The sequence below is a fragment of the Gopherus evgoodei genome, chromosome 17, assembly GCF_007399415.2.
Source record: "Gopherus evgoodei ecotype Sinaloan lineage chromosome 17, rGopEvg1_v1.p, whole genome shotgun sequence".
Classification (NCBI taxonomy): domain Eukaryota; kingdom Metazoa; phylum Chordata; order Testudines; family Testudinidae; genus Gopherus; species Gopherus evgoodei.
Window position 1 is genome coordinate 1,866,726 of NC_044338.1, and position 22,310 is coordinate 1,889,035.

The 22,310-nt window shown below is 49.8% G+C and overlaps 2 protein-coding genes across 6 annotated transcripts in view; both read right to left on the reverse strand.

The window, feature by feature from the left end:
• Positions 1-13,049, reverse strand: part of FLOT2 (flotillin 2) — a 35,161-nt gene extending 22,112 nt beyond the window's left edge. For 3 of the 5 annotated variants that reach the window (XM_030537104.1, XM_030537105.1, XM_030537107.1), the window contains exons 1-2: positions 12,932-13,019; positions 3,469-3,719 (exon numbers count right to left, since the gene is read on the reverse strand). In XM_030537104.1, coding sequence (XP_030392964.1) covers positions 3,469-3,565 — 97 coding nt within the window. In that variant the 5' untranslated portion in view covers positions 3,566-3,719; positions 12,932-13,019. Of the gene's footprint in view, positions 1-3,468; positions 3,720-12,931 lie in introns of all 5 variants that reach the window. The other 2 variants (XM_030537106.1, XM_030537108.1) reach the window with 2 other exon arrangements.
• Positions 13,050-14,697: 1,648 nt separating this feature from the next.
• Positions 14,698-19,447, reverse strand: DHRS13 (dehydrogenase/reductase 13). The gene is made up of 5 exons (XM_030536899.1): positions 18,865-19,447; positions 17,699-17,817; positions 16,768-16,891; positions 16,215-16,526; positions 14,698-15,402 (listed from the first exon to the last, which is right to left on the reverse strand). The coding sequence occupies exons 1-5, from the start codon at positions 18,989-18,991 to the stop codon at positions 15,140-15,142; spliced, it is 945 nt and encodes a 314-aa protein (XP_030392759.1). The 5' UTR covers positions 18,992-19,447; the 3' UTR covers positions 14,698-15,139.
• Positions 19,448-22,310: the final 2,863 nt, after the last annotated feature.

Below are 22,310 nucleotides of genomic sequence, written 5' to 3' on the forward strand. Positions count from 1 at the left end.
CCAAATAGCTCTCCACTCAATGATGAGCCCCAGTAGCCACCCCAAGATTGCAGAAAATGCATGCTCAGTTCCTGCGAAAGCAAAGGCAGAGAGCAGCTCACTGACAAACAGCAGCTTCTGGAATACTGGCCTTTCTATCTCCAGAGGCTGAGGAAATTAATTCTGCTAGTTTTCCCCAATCTTCCTGAGCCCACAGTGATGTCTGACACGACATGCGACCGATGCAATGGTAGAGGCAAGCTAAATGCATGCTAATCCACAGGACAGGGCACATGAAGAACAGCTTTCCTGAAGCCTCCCTATATACTGCTCTCCACACCACTGAGGTTGTTGTACATTCAGTGCCAACCCAACTACCATATTTGCAAGAGTTAGACCAGGGGTGGGGAAAACGTGGCCTGGGGGCTGCATCCGGCCCTCGGGCTCCCACTGGGGAGCACGGTTCAGGGCTTGCGCCGTTCCGGCGCTTCTGCCGGGGTGTGAGGTCAGGGTTTGGCCCCACTCCACGCGGCTCCTGCAAGCAGCGGCATGCCCCTCCTCCAACTCCTACGTGAAGGGGCAGCCAGGGGCTCCACATATTGCCTCCACAGCTCCCAATACCCAGGAACCATCACCAGTGGAAACTGCAGGGGCGGCACCTGCAGATGGACCAATGCGCAGAGCCGCCTGGCCATGCCTCTGTGTAGGAGGTAGAGGGGGGTAACATGCCACTGCTTCCAGGAGCTGCTTGAGGTAAGCACTGCCTGGAGCCTGCACCCCATCCCAGTCCCTGGCTCCTGCATCTCTGCCCCAGCCCTGATCCCTCTCTAGCCCTCCAAACCCCTAGGTCCCAGCGTGGAGCACCCTCCTACACCCCCAGCTGGAGCCCTAACCCCCCCAACCTCCTGCCTGGAGCCCCCTCCTGGACCCTGAACTCCTCATTTCTGGCCCCACCCCAAAGCCCGGACCCCCAGCTGGAGCCCTCACCCCCTCCCACACACCAACCCCCAGTTGCATGAGCATGCATGGCCTGCCATACAATTTCCATACCCGGATGTGGCCCTCGGGCCAAAAAGTTTGCCCATTCCTGAGTTAGACTGTAATGCCTTAGCACTTGTATTACAGCAATGGGTGCTAGAGAAAACCCCTCAGGGCAGGTCCTGTAAAAAGCCACATATATTTGCAGTACTAAATTAAAATTAAAAATCTTTTCCAAGATACAGGGGGCGAAGAAATCCTGCCAGGGCCTAGAGTGGGTTAGCTGGACAACCTGTTTCCTGTACAGAACCACAAATAATACTTTACAGTAAATATGATGTGAAGTCCTTCTCTATGTAGAATCAGGAAGCTAGTGCCCCTTTCGCTCTGCTCAAAGCTCTTTTCACAAGGTTATTTTCTGAAGGCAACTTTTCAATATAAATTCTATTAAATCTACTACAAAATGGTGGTTGTTTGCCATACTGAAATCCAACAGGCCGAAGGTGTCTGTGTTTCAAAAGAAGGGTAATTTATTACAACAACCTAGGCTTCTTTTCACAGACACAGACAGTGTTATCTCAAAAGGACCTTATGCTTCAGGCTTCTAAAGCAACATAGTTTAAAAAAACAAGTTGAAAAGTTGGATTCTTGCAGGGGGAATATCCCAAGCTGTGGACAATACCGGCTGCTTTTGGCTCAGGAATACTAGGACATCCCAGGCTTTGAGAGTACAACACAGCCTCAATTGCTTGCATGTTGCTTAACTTTGTGTTTTTTCCAGTAACTCTTTTTGCCATGCTCAGGTTTAAGACCTGAAACCAATGAGCTTAAGAGCCACTAGCTTAGATTTTTGTTTTGATCACTACTTGAACATGCATTATTCTCCCACCTCCAAGACAACAGCTCCATGCCAACTTGCATGACCACTAGAAGACTATTCCTCCGAATTGGGGGAAGACTTAGGCCTGGTCTGCACTTAAAAATTAGATCAACCCTAGTTACCTCACTTGGGGCTGTGAAAAATTGTGTATCCTGAGTGCCACAGTTAGATTAACCAAACCACCCGGGAAAAGGCAGCTAGATTAATGAAAGAATTTTTCTGTCGACCTAGCTATTGGCTTTGCGAGAGATGGATTAGAAAAACCCCTGCTGTGGAAGTAGGTAGTGTCCACGCTGTGCCACAGTGGCGAAGACAAGCCCTCAGAGAAGCTGATTGATAATGACAACTCCTAAAACAGAGTCAAAGTAATGTTATCTGATATCTCTTGAAGGATAGGAGACTGACTTGGGCCGTTAATTAGCCAGACTTTCAGAATGTACTCTCTCTGCTGCTTCTTAACCTCATTTTCTGTCTGTTACCTGTATAGCACCATGTTCTGGATAGATTCTGCTTCCCAGAACCATACTTTTCACTGAGCAGAAATGGCAGCACACGTCCCTTCAAACAGATGTTATTTTCTTTCATGGACAATGCAAGGAAATATCCTGCTTAGAATCTTCTCCAAAATGAGCAGCAGCACCCTTACTAGTTCTCACCAGAAAGCATAGAAAGTTACATTTGTACACAGAAGATTTGGTGACCTTTAGTAAAATCATTCTGAATAGTGTCCAAAGCAGAAAGAAAATATGGAAAGTTATAATAAAGTTCTTCTAGAAAGAGTCAGTCTGAATTTACTAACAGGAGTGAATTGCCAGACTGGTTCTTTAATACAAGTTGTACATCTGGGCACAGCAGAATACCATGGTGGTAAAAGAATGAGCTGCATGAGTTAATTCCTTTAAACACTAATTTCCCATTTACAATCTTGCCATCTGCTTCCCAGGTCCCAAAGAGCAAGTGAAAAAACAAAAACCAATCACCGATGTGAAAACTTTGCAAATCTGGAAAACAATCCCCAGCACAATGAGATTTGGCAGCAAAACCTATCAGCTGGAACATCCCCTCTTTTCTTCAGGTCTGGGTCTCACAGCTACTTAGCTACAATTTACAGACATCCACTGTGCCTTTTCCAGCACAACAGAATGCAGCCAGATTCCCAAGGGAGGAAGGGAGGATTCATGCCAGACAGCAGTATTCCAGCTTGGATCCTGCAGAGGGAAGTGTTCCCAGAGCCAACAGAAACTAGATGGCCTGTTTCTTATGAGATTACATGAACCAAATCAGGGTTTATGATGAGTTCCAGGTACACATACAGAAAATGCCTCCAGCAGATCCAGAAAGACACTTTGCGCTGCTGCTATCAGAGTCACATACAAGAAACGTGGATGTGGAGAGGCCAGAAACAAACAGGATGGCTACGTTACATCTGGAACAAGCCTCCTAGCTGCTGACAGACTTATGCTAGCGAGCTAAAAATAGCACACTCCCTGCTGCAGAGTAGACATACCCACTGAGGCCCAAAGGTAAGAGGTCCCTTCTGCAGTTTAAACCATTAAACAGATGCGTACTGTCTGCTGTAATCAAACTAGCTTTGATAAGTGAGCGTGACAATGTGAGCCGTCACCACCTACTCTGGTTGCTGCCTTTGGGAGCATAACCATTACAGATGGTAGCAGGTCGTTTCGGGAGGGTCTCTGGTGATTGCACACCCTCTTCCAGTGACTTCATGGAGACAGGATGGTGACGGGAAGGAGAATCAAAATGAGCTGGGCCCCAGGAGAAAGGAGGGAACAGGAAACCCCTCCGTCACTTGTATGGAACAACTTCTCTTGCTTTCTTCTTACCCCCCATTACGGGAAAAGCGATGCCAAATCTCATTGTTCTGTAAGTAGAACGAACAGTGGAAGTCACATAATCCAATCTGTTTATTGTCCAAACATACTGGGCTTGTTAACCAAAATAAATTGAGCCATGTGGGGAAATGTCAAAAAAACACTAACAACCAAGTGCAGAAAACTAGAGCTGGTTAGTAATTAAAAGCAATTATTGATGGGGAGGACAGAAAATGAAACTGGACAACAGATGCATAAAGAAATTGCTATGCAGTGAAGTCAAAGTCTGTCTAGGCATAGATCAGTGTCAGAATCGCAGGCACTAGTGTGAATCTGAGTTAAGCCTTGTCTACACACAAGTTGTTTCAACTTAACTAAAATGAATTTAAATAGTATGGGTTAGTTAAAGCAGTGCAAACTCCTGTTTGGACACTTCTTAATCAAAACCTGGTTACACTAGTGTAGCTAGCACCAGTAACAAGCTAAACTGATGACACTGTCTAGATCAGTCTAAAACTGTCTGCACAGCATTTGCACTGGGTTAACTAAACTGAGTTCAAAACACACCTTTGAATGAACAGGTGCAACTCTGTGTATAGATCAGGTCTTGTTAAAAAAAATCCAATGTATGGCTTGAATTTTACCAGCCATAACACAGATGTGCAACATTACACCATGAAAATCTCACACTAAATTCTTCCTAGAAACTAAAAGGCAAAACCTTAAGGCAATGTTAAGCAAACCACACATGCAGAGATGCTATTCCAACTCTTCTGGAGACTTCCAAAGCACTTGACAAAGGAACCCTTGGATTCCATCTGTTCCATCTGTTGCTACAGTGCCAGCTCCTGGGAAGGGCAGTGTCTCTAAGGATTACCCAGTTCTAGGTAATTACTGAATAGCAGTATTAAAGATTGGCTGAGGCTAGTGGCACACTGAAATCCACCTTGACAGGCTGGGAGGTTGCATGCTGGACAGTAAGAGCTTGCCTACACTGGAGAGTTGCAGCACTGGTGGTGGCTTTACAGCGCTGCAACTCACACACCGTCCACACTTGCAAGGCACATCCAGTGCTGTATCTCCTTGGCTGCAGTGCTGGCTGTACTCTACCTCTGCCTGGGGTATAACGATTACAGCGCTGGTGATGCAGTGCTGCTCTGCCAGTGTGGCCACCAAAAGCGCTGTAATTAGCCTCCAGAGATATTCGGAGGTATCCCAGAATGCCTGTTCAGCCATTCTGCTCATCAGTTCGCACTCTACTGCCCTGGCCTCAGGTGACCCACCCTTTAAATGCCCTGGGAATTTTAAAAATCCCCTTCCTGTTTGCTCAGCCAGGTGTGGAGTGCAATCAGCGAATCTTTCCAGGTGACCATGCCTCCATGCGCCAAACGAGCCCCAGCAGGGAGCAATGGCGAGTTGCTGGACCTCATCAGTGTTTGGGGTGAGGAAGCTGCGCAGTCCCAGCTGTGCTCCAGCCGTAGGAATTACGATACCTATGGGCAGATATCCACGGCCATGCTGGAAAGGGGCCATGACCGGGACGTGCAGCAGTGCAGGGTTAAAGTGAAGGAGCTGCTGAGTGCCTATTGCAAAGCCCGCGAGGGAAACCGCTGCTCTGGTGCTGCCCCCACGACCTGCCGTTTTTACAAAGAGCTGCACGCGATACTTGGGGGTGACCCCACCACCAATCCAAGGACCACGATGGACACTTCAGAGCGGGGGGGAGGCGGAGGAAGAGGAAACCAAGAGTGAGGGTACTGGGGTGGGGGGAGACACCCTGAAGTCCCAGGAGGCATGCAGCCAGGAGCTCTTCTCAAGCCAGGAGGAAGGCAGCCAATAGCAGCAGCAGGTACTTGGTGGAGGACAAGCAGAGGAGCGGGTTCCCGGTAAGCGGCTTTTATTTTCAGGATGGAAATGTTTCGGGAGAGGAGGGAGGGTTATGGCTGCATGCATGCATGCATGCCTAGATGTGGACTAGCCCATTGATTTGGTCTGTCACGTCGCGGTAATCGGCCTCGGTAATCTCTTCAAAAGTTTCAGCCAGAGCGTGGGCAATGCGCTTGCGCAAGTTTATAGGGAGAGTCACCGTGGTCCTTGTCCCGGTCAGGCTAACTCATCCGCGCCACTGTGCCGCGAGGGCTGGGGGAACCATGGCTGCACACAGGCAAGCTGCATAGGGGTCAGGGCGGAATCTGCATTGCTGTAGAAGACCCTCCCGCTCTTCCCAGGTGACCTGCAGCAGCGAGATATCTTCCAGGATCAACTCCTGTGGAAAATGTTGGGAGACTATTCAGTGTAGGTGCCCCCTGCAGCTGTTTGCCTTCCCCAACGCACAGAAACCCCAGTACAGCCCAGAAGCAATCAGTCCCCGTTACCCACCATTTCGGGGCTCCTGTGGGTTATGTGCGCTCTGTTTGGTATGGGAAAATTATGCTATTGTGAAGAATGTTACTCCTTCACTGTATGGGAATAACTGTCTGAGATATAAACAAGGCTGCCTCTGTTAACTGTTGCCTTTTTTGCCTTTCTACAAGCAACCTTGAGTTCTCAGATGCCCGTGTTATCAACAGCTGAAAGACTCCAAAACATCCGGAAGAAGCCGCGAAAAAGCACAGACGACCCGCTACAAGCAGTTAAGGATCACTCTGCCAGAGAGAATCAAAAACTGCAGGACTGGAGGGAAAGGGAAAGCAGGATCCGCCAGAGAAATGCAGCGGACAGGAAGAAAAGCACAAAGCAGCTGATAAGCATCCTGGTGCGCCAAGCGGACTCTATCCAGGCGCTCGTAGCCATGCAGGCAGAGCACTACCTTGCTGGCACACCTCCCCCCGTCCCAAAGCTCTTTTCCTTGTGCCCCAATGTCAGCTCCAATCCCCCTTCCCCAGCATCCAGGTTCTTACCTCCACCAGCTGCCTCCAACACCTGTATGTTCACCAACCAACCCTGAGAACTACGACCCTTACCCTCTGCACTCAACCCCCATCACCATGCAGTATTTTCATCTTGAAGTGCAGCAGTCATTGCACAGCACTCCAGACAGGACATATTCAAACCTGTGACTGTACAATTCACCACCCCACCCCCCTGCCCTTTTAGGTTCCCAAAATGTTGTGTGTCTGTCAAGAAAGTTATTTTCTTCTCAATAAATGAATTCTTGGCTTTGAAAACAGTCTTTATTATTGCAGAAAGTCAAAAGAACCTTAGCCCAGGAAAGAAACAGGCATTGCAAATCAGCTTAGGAAAAACAGATTCCTACTAACCACTGCACTTCACTCCCATGCAAGGCACCAAACACTACTGTTGGTTTTCAGCCTCAAATTCCTCCCTAATCCTTGAAGCCCTGTGCTGGGCCTCTCTAGTAGCCCTGCTCTCTGGCTGTGCAAATTCAGCCTCCAGGCGTTGAACCTCAGAGGTCCATGCCTGACTGAATGTTTCACCCTTCCCTTCATAAATATTACGGAGCGTACAGCATGCGGATATAACCGCAGGGATGCTTTCCCCCAAGTCTAGCTTCCCATACAGAGATCTCCAGCGCCCCTTTAAATGGGCGAAAGCACACTCCACAGTCATTCAGCACCAGCTCAGCCTGTAGTTGAACCGGTCCTTGCTCCTATCAAGCTTCCCTGTATACGGTTTCATGAGCTAAGGCATTAACGGGTAAGCGGGGTCTCCAAGGATCACAATGGGCATTTCAACATCCCCTACTGTGATCTTCCGGTCTGGGAAAAAAGTCCTGGCCTGCATCTTCCTGAACAGGCCAGTGTTCCGAAAGATGCATGCATCATGCATCTTTCCAAGACAGCCTGTGTTAATGTCAATGAAACGCCCACAGTGATCCACAAGTGCCTGGAGAACCATAGAGAAATACCCCTTCTGATTAACATACTCAGATGCTAGGTGGGGTGGTGCCAGAATAGGAATATGCGTCCCATCTATCGCCCCTCCACAGTTACGGAAACCCATTTGTGCAAAGCCATCCACAATGTCCTGCACGTTCCCCAGAGTCACGGTTCTTCTTAGCAGGATGTGATTAATGGCCCTGCAAACTTGCATCAAAACGATTCCAACGGTCGACTCTCCCACTCCAAACTGGTTCCCGACCGATCGGTAGCTGTCTGGAGTTGCCAGCTTCCAGACTGCAATAACCACCCGCTTCTCCACCGGCAGGGCAGCTCTCAATCTCGTGTCCTTGCGCCGCAGGGTGGGTGCGAGCTCAGCACACAGTCCCATGAAAGTGGCTTTTCTCATCCGAAAGTTCTGCAGCCACTGCTCGTCATCCCAGACTTCCATGACGATGTGATCCCACCATTGAGTGCTTGTTTCCCGAGCCCAAAAGCGGCGTTCCACGGTGCTGAGCATTTCCGTGAATGCCAGCAGCAATTTCGTGTCGTACGCGTCAGGCGACTCGCAATCATCATCGGATTCCTCATCACTTTGGATCTTAAGGAATAGCTCAGCTGCCAAACGTGCTGTGCTGGCGAGACTCGTCAGCATACTCCTCAGGAGTTCGGGCTCCATTTCCCACAGAAATCGCGCTGCACAGAAACCGTTGAGAGTGAAGATGGCGCCAAACGTGGACGGAAAAACAGTGACTGCTGGGATCTGAAGCGATGCATCACGGGGCGTTGGGACAGGAAGCGAGGAAGCGGAATGACTCGCCCCCTCCGCCCCCTTCCCACAACCCACGGCGCCAAAATGGGACGAGGTGCTCTGTGGGATAGCTGCCCATAATGCACCACTCCCAACAGCGCTGCAAATGTGGCCACACTGCAGCGCTGGGAGCTGTCAGTGTGGCCACACTGCAGCGCTTTCCCTACACAGCTGTACAAAGACAGCTGTAACTCCCAGCGCTGCACACCTGCAAGTGTCGCCAAGGCCTTACAAACAAACAGGTTTCAGGGAAAGAACAGTACTGCATCCAGTCACAGGTCAAGATTCTTGGCTAATCACATTTATGAAACTAAACAGATTATCATGGTACTCTGATCTTAGGGGAAATGGAAGCCCATTTCCTTTAAAGACCTTTTAAACAGCTAACCCTGCATGAGGTATGTAAGAACTTCACTCTCAGGAACACATATTCTGAATTCAAATGTGGAAATCTGATTCCAAAGGCAAAACGGATAAGGATAAAACCTCTCCCATGCAGAGAAGCCAGCCAGAGCTGCCTGTTCCCCCTTACTGTTATACCATGCCTACAAACTTTTAATCCATTTACAAAGCTAGGGAATTAAAGCATTGTTAGTCAGAAGATCATAGGCATCCATATTTGTTCTGTGACCTGCATATCATATTTGTTGTTTACAAGTCAAAAAGGCTATTTTTTCCCCACAGAAAATTGGGATAATCCTTCTGTCTCTTACATCAACACATACAAGAAAGGGTCTGCCACCATTTTGTTGCTGAATAGAATCCAGATTACTCAAGAGACAAGCACAGTAAAGACATGTCAGTAAGGGAAGCCAATATATTTGCTGTTATTTACAGATTGCAATCACACATTAAAGATTGCTCATGTGAGATCTCTAGTAACTGTAAGGATATGTAGTTTGTGTGTAAGTATTACAGGATCACAGTTCATGACTGGCAGAGTGCGGGAGGCACACAAAGCTTAAATTCAGGGAAGTGAAATAAGCCAGCCAAATAAATCCAATGTCAACAGTGCAATCCGTATCATTCATTTACGCAATGGGAACTGCAGTCTGATTGTCTAGATAAAGTACCTTTTCCTGAAAAACTTCAGTGGCACCAGTGCCCTGGGAGAGAAGCCACAGCCTCAGTAATGGCCAGCATGGAGAGTGCTGGACACCCGGTTCTGGGCCAAATTTCACACGGAAGTGTCCCATAGCACAGTGCTGTCCTTAGGTTAAACTAGAACCAAACCACAGAAAATCCTGAATAGTTTTTCAAATTCTGAACAGAAGAACGTCAAGTCTGGATTTAAAAGTTCCCAGAAGTAATTTTATAACCAATATGTGGCTTAACAGGAACCCAGAGAAATTACCACAGAGTGGGAGTAAAGCATAAACACTCATCATTGACCTGTATCCTTGGAATCAGATTTCCAAATAAGGCCATCCTGCAAAGGGTTGCAATGGTCAAACAGAAGTCACAGAGCGCTGACTGCTTGTTGGGGTGCTGTATGTCACTATACAAATTATTGAAAGAAAACCACACCCCTGAAGTGGCATATCATGAGACTCCCTCCTCAACAGAGACAAGAATTCATTCTAAAAAAGCTTTCCAATTAAAAAATTTCTGAGCCATCTCCCTAGTAAGTGACCTCTTTTAACAGTATTACTAAGGGGACCCAATGCAGCAGAACATAAACCTGTTCATGACATGTTCTAATATTGGTTTATCACACACAAAAATTTCACAGCTATGACCTTAATAACTACACATAGCAGGGATGAAAACCAAAATGGACACAAGGTTCTGCATTTACAGACATTTTACCTCTGCCCCAGAGGTTGCTCAATGTCCATGGAATGCTCTGCCCCGGCATGCTAATAACCCACCAGTCACTCAACACCCAGATAAACAAAGGGTTACCACCACAGGCACACCTGTGCAGCCAGGGCCCAGGCTGAACAGCTGTTGCAAAGCACCCAGAAAAGAATGAGGCATCCATAAGCACCCCGAACTCTTTCAGCCTGTTCCCCAAGCACAGAACCAGTGCTCTTAGGAAACAGGCAGGTGTTTGCATCGCACATAGCATGCTGGGTAGTGAAATACAAAGGCCATCTTTGGTGACAGTACAGAATACAGAACAAACCTTTATAGCCAGGATTGATGTATTCATATACAAGAACGCAGCAATGGCCATACTACAGGGTCAGACCCATGGCTGATCTAACCCAGTACCCTGTCTTCCAACAGTGGCCGATGCCAGATGCTTCAGAGGGAATGAACAGAACAGAGCACTTACTGAGTGATCCATCACATCATCCAGTTTCAGCTTCAAGCAGTCAGAGGTTTAGGGACATCTAGAGCATGGGGTTGCATCCCTGACCATTTTGGCTAATAGTCATTGCTATATCCATCCTCCACAAAAATATCCATTCTTAATTGACCCCCCCAAAATCCTCAGCATGCTATTGCATTTGATGGGTTATCCTAGGCACACTGGGGCTGAGCTGTGGGAAATTGCATAGTTTGGGGGTGTTAATGGATACCACAGATTTCTGTTGCTATGTCTTGCGATTCAGAGTTTATATATTGCTGCTTTCATAATTATATTTTGCTTTAAAAAAATTAGTAACGAATCAGGGGTTAAAATAAACTTGTTTAATGACCAAATTTAAAAACACAGAGGATAATTCCCCTTCCTTTGTTATTTGTAAAATACTATTCTTGTATCCTGTAAGCAGGTTTTAGAACATGTTTGAACAACTCATTATGACCAACATATTAGGCTTTGTAACAGGCCTGTCCTTTAAGAAAGACTTACAGATTGCTTAATAGAATCATAGCCTATTAGGGTTGGAAGGGACCTCAGGAGGTCATCTAGTCCAACCCACTGCTCAAAGCAGGACCAATCCTCAACTAAATCCCCAAATGGCCCACTCAAGGACTGAACTCACAACCCTGGGTTTAGTAGGCCAATGCTCAAACCACTGAGCCATCCCTCCCCCAACAGACCAACTGGAAGTGATTGCCACTGCATGCAGGAAATTTCAGGCTAAGGGGCTGATTTAACTGGCTTGCAAACCATGATGATGTAGTTTCAGATACACAGCAATGGGAGTGGAGCAGCCTTATGATCTTAACGTATCCTCTGTAACCCCAAACGTTTGTTCCCTCCAAGGCATGAGGAAAGGTGGTTAAAGATTTGAGGGTCAGAGTCCCTATCACCAAACCCATCCATCACAAAGCCAATGTTGACAAAAAGGATTTATGTTGCCTGAGAGCATATTGAGCAACTAAACATTATCTGTAGATGTCCTAAACATCCTCTTGCCCATAGCCCAGCGTTCCACATAACCACAACAGATCCAGCCATCACCTACAGGATGCAGCATCATGTATTGGTGTTTAATACAATTCCACATTTTGATAGAACCAGGCCCCAGATCCTCTCCCACTAAGGCCTTGTCCTTCGCTGTCCACACTTTGCAGTTGCAACTGTAGCATAGATCAGGTAATGGCATAATCATCACTCTCAGTGCAGTTAGCGGACAGGGTAGAAAGGCACCTGCTGCTTCTATTGTTGCCACCGCTGTTGATGAATTACAGAAACAGAGCTCACTAGCAGAGCTGCAGCCTAGGAGAGTAACACACCAACGCAACAGTAAACGGGCAGCGTGGGGACCACGGCTGCTGAATGTGCAGTGGTAGCCACACCCTCAGTGCTCCAAGGCGGCAAAGGGGAAGAGCTCACATGTCCTCATGGGTGGGAAGGATGGAAACCCCCCACCCTCACTGAAGACCCAGTCAGACACTTTCCCTTTTGGCCACCACCTAAGCGAATCTGTCTCTAAGAGGAAAGGGGGTCTGACCTCCATTCCGGACACGCCGATGCAGCCTTCCCTTCAAGTCCCTCTGCTCAAGGCTCCAATCCCTCCCAAGACATATCACACCTGACTCCTTGGCCTGCAAGGGGCACAGGGGAGCCAAGAATCCTGGGCGTGCAACCCCAAAGCACCAGCCCCAGGTGCTACTCTAGGCACGCCGCCCCCAGCCCACTAGAAAGCAGGAATGGAGCTGGCACCCAGCCCTGCGCTCCAGAACCCCGCGGAGCTCTGGGGTCCCCTCCCCCATCAGAGGTGTAGGGAACCCCCTGCTAAAGCAACCTCCTTCATCCCTGCGGGGGCTGCACTACGGGAGCCCCAAACCCCTCCCGCTGCAGGGGGCCCCATTCCCCTCAGTGCTGCGGGGACTCCCCCCTAAGCCCCCCGTCACCCCAGTAGGGCCCCCCTGCAGGGCCCCCCCATGCCCCTCGGTGCTGCAGGGACTCCCCCCCAAGCCCCCCGTCCCCCCATTAGGGCCCCCAGCCCCTCCCCCTGCGGGGCCCCCCATGCCCCTCTGGTGCTGCAGGGACTCCCCCCTAAGCCCCCCGTCACCCCAGTAGGGCCCCCAGCCCCTCCCCCTGCGGGGCCCCCCCATGCCCCTCGGTGCTGCGGGGACTCCCCCCTAAGCCCCCCGTCCCCCCAGTAGGGCCCCCAGCCCCTCCCCCTGCGGGGCCCCCATCCCCCTCGGTGCTGCGGGGACTCCCCCGCCCCCCAGTAGGGCCCCCACACGCCTGCCGCCCCGCCCCTACCTGACACCACCAGCGCCTCGTTGGGCCCCACCGTGTGGCAATTGCCCATGACGCCGGCGGCAGCGACCCCTCCCCGCCCGACTCCCAGCCGCAGCGGCAGCCTCGCCCCGCCGATCCCACAACGCCCCGCGCTCCACGGGCCCCGCCCAGGCACCGGAAGTACGTCACCGGGGAGGGAAAATCGGCCTGGGGCGTCGCCATGTTGGGAGGGGCGGGGGAGCGTGTCTGTGGGGGGTGTCTGTCACCCAGCGCCATGGGGGGCGGGTCTGTCAGACGGTGCCGTGCTGGGTGTGTTGGGGGGGGGTGTCGGTGCTGTGCTGGGTGTGTTGGAGGTGTGTGTGTGTGTTGAGGGGGGTTTGTCAGACGGTGCCGTGCTGGGTGTTTTGGGGTGTGTGTGTGTGTGTGTGTGTGTGTGTGTGTGTTGGGGTGTCTGTCAGACAGCGCCGTGCTGGGGTGTGTGTGTGGGGGGGGGTTGTTGGTGCTGTGTTGGGGGGGTGTCTGTCAGACGGTGCCGTGCTGGGTGTGTTGGGGTGTGTGTGTGTGTGGGGGGGGTTGTTGGTGCTGTGTTGGGGGGGTGTCTGTCAGATGTTGCCGTGCTGGGTGTGTTGGAGGTGTGTGTGTGTGTTGAGGGGGGTTTGTCAGACGGTGCCGTGCTGGGTGTGTTGGGGGGTGTGTGTGTGTGTGTGTGTTGGGGTGTCTGTCAGACAGCGCCGTGCTGGGGTGTGTGTGTGGGGGGGGGTTGTTGGTGCTGTGTTGGGGGGGTGTCTGTCAGACGGTGCCATGCTGGGTGTGTTGGGGTGTGTGTGTGTGTGTTGGGGGGGGTTGTTGGTGCTGTGTTGGGGGGGTGTCTGTCAGACGGTGCCGTGCTGGGTGTGTTGGGGTGTGTGTGTGTGTGTGTTGGGGGGGGTTGTTGGTGCTGTGTTGGGGGGGTGTCTGTCAGACGGTGCCGTGCTGGGCTGGATGTATTGTGTCACCAGCTGGCCTGTGGGGTTGGTAAGGAGCTGGTATGGAACATGAGGATGATCATTGGACACAGGGTTGCACCTCTAGGTAAGTAGTGTCAGCAGCTGTTCAATTGCCCCCATTAACACCTAGCAGCAGCTCAGGCTGATTTTCACGCTTGTGGCCTTTTCTATAAATCCCCAATTCTGTGACCAGCTAACATCTGTAAAAGTGTTAGACAATATCTACAGGGAGTGTTAAAGGGGATTTCGCCTCATGTTCATTCACTCAGTTTTAAGCAAGCACTTTCCCTCCCTATGCTAGACAGAATTTGAATGACTCTCATAACTTGCTGGCTGCAGACAAGACACTGTCAGAGAGACACGGCAGCTATCGCACTGGAGGAGGCACCCATTGGCCAGTATGCAGTGAGGATTTACCAGCATTTTGTCTCTTTGTGCACATAGCTGTTACCTCTAGCATCCTGCCCAGAACATCGGCAGACTTCCTTTGAACGTCAGCCTTCCAAAACCTTCTCGGCAAACATGTATATGCTACCCTGGAATTCTGTGCAGTTCTAGCACATGGACCCCAGCTGACCAGATACATACAGAAACATCCTCATGAAACTGTTGCATTTGGGATACCACAGAACTAGGCAATTGCCCCAGTGGAAACGTTTTAAGTGTTAGGCGTCAGTGCTATTCTTGAAAGGCAAGGACTGGGGCTGCTCTGACAAAGTGGGATGGGGAAATGATACATGCTCCAGGAGGTGTTTTAATTCACCTTTCAAACAGTTATTTTTATTGTGTTTTAACTGATACAATTATAGAAAATGCTATCAAAAGTGTTTGGTATGAAACAGGGCTTGAGGTGAGAGAAATGAGAGTGGATAGCACCAGCAGAACCCACATCATCAACCTTACACATTGTGGGGCAGGGTAAGGCATCTACATTCGGAGTGGAAGGCCCAGCTCTCAAAATCTTATTTGTTAGATGCAGTGTAAAGAAAATCCCGCTTCTTAAAAAGATGGGTAAATGTTGTTCATATTACCATGTTGGATAGTCTGGCATAGCCTAGATGCCATGGAGCTTCCACCATGTAACTTCTAATGTATCTGAGGCCCCTCGTTCAGCTCTGCCTCTCTCTCATCAGTCCAAGGCCCCCTGAGTTTCCTAATGCACCTTAGTCCTACCCCTACAGCAGCCACTGCTATTCTAGTCTATGGTCCCCCCATAGCTGTCCGGGTCAGGGGATAGCACGTTCTAAGCAGTCAAACCCACCATCCTCTCACTGACTTCCCACAGCTTCTTGGCAACAGCATCGTCACGGGCCGGGGGCCTGGGATCTTGTACCCGGCAGTCCACAAAGTACCGTCCACTGAACATCTCAATCCCCTCCTGTGTGGCACAGTAGATAGAGGTCTGGGCTCCGTCAGTAGGGTCTCGGAAGAAGAGCCAGGAGATTGGAACAAAGAATAGCCACAGCCAGATCGGAATGTAGCGGAATAGTTCCGTGTTAACGAACCCTGGAAGCAAAATAAAGCAGCAGCTGCAGGTAGACTGGAATGTACAGGAAACATCCCTCAGCTGGGAGCAGGGTGTCTTACTCAGGAGGCATAAGGGCAATGGTGCCAGTGAAGATGGATAGAGAGAAGGCAAAAACTATGTGGGACGCATGCAGGCACACTGCATTTGGTTCTTAATACATTTCACTGAGAACCATCCACAGCCCTTTGGTCTGACTCAGTATGGCCATTCTTATGTTCTCTTAGCAGGAACTTGACTGCAAAGAGGGGTTAAGCATATGGACAGTTCAAAGAAAGTGACTTGCAAAGTAGGGTGTTGAATGGTTTCTGATCTGTACTTTGTGCTTCCTCCAAATACCAGTTCCTGCACGCTCAGCACCCATTTTCTGGCCTCCCTCCCACCCAAATTCCAACTGGTGCTGGAGAAGTAGGAAAGAGAATTTAATTGCAGGCAGGGCGAGATGCAGAATTAGGGGTCATGGCCTTGGGAATAAAGAGTAACTTTGGTTCATTAGAAAGCTGCCTCTCTGATTAAAATTGCTGCCCAGTCCTCGACTGGGTGAGAGGCTCAGTATGACAGGGAAGAGCCGCAGGAGTCCAGGAGCTTGAGTACCCCTCTTTGGGAGATCTGAAATTAACCTAAATCAGAGATTCTCATCCTTAGTAGCCAGTTTGGATGTCCTGAGGCAGGTCTCAAACAGGACTGGATTGAACTTCCCTTCTTGAGTAGCGAGGCTCTCATCTTTCGCCCCTAGGAACTTGGGTGGGATTTGGAAGGTGCATCCCTAGAGAAAGGCTGGACCCACACTCACCTGGGTGAACAGCATAGCAGGTTACATCGGTTCCCTCCAGTTTGTTGGCCAGCTCTCGGGCATACAAGATGTTGGCCAGTTTGCTGTTGCAGTAAGCCTGGAAGTTCTGCAGTATCCCTTCCACCGGCTTCTGGAGGTTCTCAAAGTCTATCTTCCCCGACCGATGTGCACTGGAGGCCACAATCACCACACGGCTCGGCACACTGAGCTTCAGCCGCTCTAAGAGGAGGTGAGTCAGAAGGAAGTGACCAAGGTGGTTGACCTGAAAGACCAGGTTAAAGCCATCCTCCTTCCTGCCACCTGCTCCAATCCCTGTAGAAAAAAATAAGTTCCAGTATACAGCAGTGATCTCTGGTCCAGAACTTTCTCCATCTGACAGGGTCCTGCAAGCCAAAGCCAGTCTACAGTGTGTTGTTCCCTGCCTCATCACCCCAACATCAGCATCCAGAGATTTCCCCCCAGAACCTCCTCAGCACAGCCTCAGGGCCTGACCTACCTACCTACCCCTGCCCCACCCAGAGCTGGGGGACAGACTCGGTAATGGGATTCCCACCTGCGTTGTTGATCAGGATGTCGAGGCGGGGCTCAGATCTCAGGAAAGTCTCTGCAAATGCTCGCACTGAATCCAGGCTGGCCAGGTCCAGACTCATGAAGAGAACCTCATTGTTCCCGCTCTCCTGGAGAAAGAGGGGAGGCACTCAGTGTAGGCCACAGTGGTGCATGGGGCAGTGGGGCTCCGGCCCAGTGACGGCGACAGGGAAGATGATGCCCTGTTTCCACCTTGAAGCACAGGGCAAACTGCGAACGGGAACTAGCAAAGGGAGCTGCTTGCCCTTCAAAGCACCTAGCCCCCGAGCGTGCGTGTGGGTTTTTTTGGCAGGCTCCACAGTGGTTACTGTTGGGAACCATGCAGCCAGCCCACATTGAGGCACCTGAGTAGGATGGAAAAAGGCCTCAGCAGGTGTTAAACTGGCAGTTGGGCAGGTAAACAGGGAATTCAGGCATCCCTGGGGAAGTCAGAGAATCTAGCCTGGGGGATGCTGGCATCTTGGTTAGCTCCCTGCATATGGAAATGGGGCCCACCGTGCCCGTGGAATGTGCACAACCCTCTTGCCAGCTTTCTCTGTAGGCCAGTACCTCTGCAGCCCTCTATTCCCCACCCACTGCTGACAACTATGCCCCTTGCCTCACTGGGGAGCAGCAGAGCCCTTACATGCTGCTCCCGCTCCTGGGAATAAGGGAAGCCTTTTATTGCTTGTGTATCATGGCACCTGAACCCTTCCCAAGCCGGTACCGCTGCCTTCTGCACCTCCCTGGGTCTGCCCCATCCTGAGCCTCAGCAAGCCCCTCGCCTTTCTCAAAGTTCGGCAGTGTCCCATGACTGGCACGGGACGGTGCAGGCCTGCCATACTGCAATGATTGCTCATCTTGGGGGCTCAGACTGCATCCATCTGAGCGAGAGAAAAGAAGCACAGAGCCCGCACCCTCCTTATGTCATAGACAGCCGCTTCTCCTCTTGCTCTGCTGCGACAGGCCAGGATGACGCGAGCTTTTCTCTGGGCCAGATCCAGGGCTGTCATCTTCCCAATTCCAGTGTTTCCCCCTGGAAAAGCAGAACAAGGAGCTGAGCACATGGAGGAGACCAAGAGCAGCCCAGCTCTGTGTTGTGGTAGCACTGCTTTCCCTCTCAACGCCATTCATAGAGCCTGCCTGAAATGCATCCGTCTCTGGGGAGGAATGGTGTCTGGCCTCTGTTTGCCAGAAGCTGGGAATGGTTGACAGGGGATGGATCACTTGATGATACCCTGTTCTGTTCATTCCCTCTGGGGCACCTGGCCCTGGCCACTGTCAGATGATGAGCCTTTGCTCTGACCCAGTGGAGTGATTCTTAGGAGGAGTGTGCAGCCAGCACACAAGCCCCTGCACAACGAACCAAGGGAAGAGAACTTTGCCAAGGACACCAGGGTCCAAACGTCCTCTCACTGAACTTGCCTGGGAAGCTTTGTCTTTTGAAAGTCACATGTAGAGGCTCCATATGCTGTGTTGTGCGTGGAACTGCTACAGAGAAATCCTTTTTCTTACTAGGAATAGACTGTGGAACTCATTGCCACAGCGTGTTGCTGAGGCCAAAACGTAACCACAGGCAAGGAGGGATTGGCTGTTTCTAGGGTTATCATGCATATCCAGAATTAGACTAGTAAATACTAGAAAAGGGTTTGGGGAGGGAAAGAGTAACTCAGCACCTAGCCAAGGTCACACTCTTGTCTAGGAGACTCCACTGGGGGGCAGGTTATCCCATAACCCTGCTGTAGGGCTGCCTGCACATTTGTCTCTCATATCCAGCCCTGGCCACTGGACTAAAGGTGGACCCCAGGTGATTCTGATCTGTCTCAACTAGCGGAGTCAAGTCTGCTGGGATCACAACCCTTGGGAGCTCAAGTCAGGTGCGTTGAGCTCCCGTCTGTGGCATACAGGGAGAAGGCAGAGCTGGGCCTGACACCCATGCCCTTGGATACTCTGCCAACAGGGGCAGAGTCCTGGCCCTGAGCTGGAGAGGGGTGTGTGTATTCCCATTTTTAAGAGAGAGACAATCTACCAGAGCCCAGGTAGCCCCGCGCCCCTGGAGGCACCTGTCCCCTCTTCCGCTCACCTGTGATAACCACGGTCTTCCCTCGGAGGCTGCTTTGCGCCCTGCACTTGGCCCCTCTGATGCAGTTGTAATAGAGGAGGGCGTAGAGGCCCAGGAGCAGCCCAAGAACTAGCAGCACCGTTGTCATGGCTTCCCTGGGCGCAGTTAACAGGGTTAGCAGCAGTTCCCCCTTGGCTGCAGCCAATTCACAGATGCCTCCAGCTGCAAGATTCGCGTTTCAGGCCGGGCTGGAGCCTGAGCCAGAACCTGCAGCAAGGGAAGGCCCAGGGCAAAGGTCACTTGCTTCACATTGCATTCAAGCTCTCCTGGGCTGTGCTCTCATGCAGCAGAGCTAGGGCAAGCCTCCTGGGCCAAACGCTGCACGTTCACGCCCAGGATGTGTGCAGTGCGCAGCTGGCTCAGAGGCAGGGACAGGAGACTGGCTGTATTTCAGTCAGGCTGCTGGCAACACTGCCCCCTGCAGAGCCATAGCCTGCAAGGCAAGGAGATAGAGGGCAGGGAAATTTCTGATCAACGTTTTTTGTCCGAAAAAGCCAATGTGTCAAAACTGACACTGATTGCAAGAAAGCCTTGGTTTCCATTCATCCCCCACGTCAAACAAACAGTGACAGAAGTGTCAAAGTTCTCAAAAACATCCTGTTTTGGCATTTTCTGAACAAAAACGTTCCAGGTTTTGGTTTCAATGACTTGATAGATGGGAGAGACCAGGTGGGTGAGGTGGTATCTTTTATTGGAACAACTTCTGCTCACGAGACACACAAGCTTACACAGAGCTTTGTGTAAACTTGAGAGCTTGTCTCACACCAACAGAAGCTACTACCTCAAGCTACCACCTCACCAATATCCTGCGACTGACAAGGCTACAACACTATTGCTACATACTAATACAGAATGAAAGGTTAGATAAAGAAACGTTTCGATTGGCCTGGTCCAAAATCAGTTTCAGATTTTCAGTATGCAGAATTTTTTGAGATTGAAGTTTTGTCCTGATTTGGGATGGAAAATTGTTCTGAAATCTAAAATTCCCACCCCAGACAGGAAACATGTCCCCCAGCTCAGCAAGGCCGGTGTGTTTGTTCTCTTCAGCAACCCATGACTGCAGTGGGCATGGTGGAGACTCAGCACCTTTGAAAAATTGGTTATTGGCACCTCTGCAGCAGCCCTGTAACAAATGTTAAGAGATTCATGCTCCCGCTGGCTTAGGGGCAAGGCCAGTAGCTGCAGTGTCAGTATTCCCCAATTACAGGTGCACAGGCAGCTTTCAACAGGCTTAGACCCACCACTCACTTTCTGAACTATAGGTTTATTTCATGGTTTTCTATCAGAGATGCTGATTACAGTCTGGTACCATCTCTGCTAGAGAACTAGGACCCCAGCTGTGGGACAAAAACCCAATACGAAAGAACTAAAATAGCAGAGCAGGCACAGGGGGGCTTTAAACAATTAGCTATCTAGCCCTGTAGACATGCATTTCACTTTACAGACCAAGGACAGGGTAGGCCCACTGCTCAGTGAGGAGGGGGAAACAGTAACGGGAGACTTGGAAATGGCAGAGATGCTTAATGACTTCTTTGTTTCGGTCTTCACTGAGAAATCTGAAGGAATGTCTAGTATAGCGAATGTTTACGGGAAGAGGGTAGGTTTAGAAGATAAAATTAAAAAAGAGCAAGTAAAAAATCACTTAGAAAAGTTAGATTCCTGCAAGTCACCAGGGCCTGATGAAATGCATCCTAGAATACTCAAGGAGTTAATAGAAGAGGTATCTGAGCCTCTAGCTATTATCTTTGGGAAATCATGGGAGATGGGGGAGATTCCAGAAGACTGGAAGGAGGCAAATATAGTGCCCATCTATAAAAAGGGAAATAAAAACAACCCAGGAAACTACAGACCAGTTAGTTTAATTTCTGTGCCAGGGAAGATAATGGAGCAGGTAATTAAAGAAATCATCTGCAAACACTTGGAAGGTGGTAAAGTGATAGGGAATAGCCAGCATGGATTTGTAAAGAACAAATCATGTCAAACTAACCTGATAGCGTTCTTTGATAGGATAACAAGCCTTGTGGATAAGGGAGAAGCAGTGGATGTGATATACCTAGACTTTAGTAAGGCATTTGATACAGTCTCGCATGATATTCTTATAGATAAACTAGGAAAGTACAATTTAGATGGGGCTACTATAAGTGGGTGCATAACTGGCTGGATAACCGTACTCAGAGAGTAGTTGTTAATGGCTCCCAATCCTGCTGGAAAGATATAACAAGTGGGGTTCCGCAGGGGTCTGTTTTGGGACCGGTTCTGTTCAATATCTTCAACGATTTAGATGTTGGCATAGAAAATACGTTTATTAAGTTCGCGGACGATACCAAACTGGGAGGGATTGCAACTGCTCTAGAGGACAGGGTCAAAATTCAAAATGATCTGGACAAATTGGAGAAATGGTCTGAGGTAAACAGGATGAAGTTCAATAAAGATAAATGCAAAGTGCTCCACTTAGGAAGGAACAATCAGTTTCACACATACAGAATGGGAAGAGACTGTCTAGGAAGGAGTATGGCAGAAAGATCTAGGGGTCATAGTGGAGCACAAGCTTAATGTGAGTCAACAGTGTGATACTGTTGCAAAAAGAGGAAACGTGATTCTGGGATGCATTAACAGGTGTGTTGTAAACAAGACACGAGAAGTCATTCTTCCGCTTTACTCTGCGCTGGTTAGGCCTCAGCTGGAATATTGTGTCCAGTTCTGGGCACCGCATTTCAAGAAAGATGTGGAGAAATTGGAGAGGGTCCAGAGAAGAGCAACAAGAATGATTAAAGGTCTTGAGAACATGACCTATGAAGGAAGGCTGAAGGAATTGGGTTTGTTTAGTTTGGAAAAGAGAAGACTGAGAGGGGACATGATAGCAGTTTTCAGGTATCTAAAAGGGTGTCATCAGGAGGAGGGAGAAAACTTGTTCACCTTAGCCTCCAATGATAGAACAAGAAGCAATGGGCTTAAACTGCAGCAAGAGAGATTTAGGTTGGACATTAGGAAAAAGTTCCTAACTGTCAGGGTAGTTAAACACTGGAATAGATTGCCTAGGGAAGTTGTGGAATCTCCATCGCTGGAGATATTTAAGAGTAGGTTAGATAAATGTCTATCAGGGATGGTCTAGACAGTATTTGGTCCAGCCATGAGGGCAGGGGACTGGACTCGATGACCTCTCAAGGTCCCTTCCAGTCCTGGAGTCTATGAGGAACACAAAGTCCCAGCCCTATCCCCTCCTAACGGTCATTTGGACAAACCCCTCCTATTCCCAATCATGCAGACCATGGCCACACAATGGCAGCGAGAGGAGTTACTCGTGGAAGGTCTCCTGTGTGTGTAGGCACTGCTTGCTTGCAATGCAATGACATTAGAATCACGCCTCTGGCAAACACTGGACTAGAGAAAACAGCTCAACTGCACCA

Excerpts from the sequence above, each read along its gene's own strand:
- DHRS13 (XM_030536899.1), bottom strand. The coding sequence starts at position 18,991 with ATGACAACGGTGCTGCTAGTTCTTGGGCTGCTCCTGGGCCTCTACGCC. Across the intron at positions 17,818-18,864 it reads GAAGACCGTGGTTATCACAG|GGGGAAACACTGGAATTGGG; the intron begins GTGAGCGGAAGA and ends CTGCTTTTCCAG. Across the intron at positions 15,403-16,214 it reads CTGCTATGCTGTTCACCCAG|GGTTCGTTAACACGGAACTA; the intron begins GTGAGTGTGGGT and ends TTTTGCTTCCAG.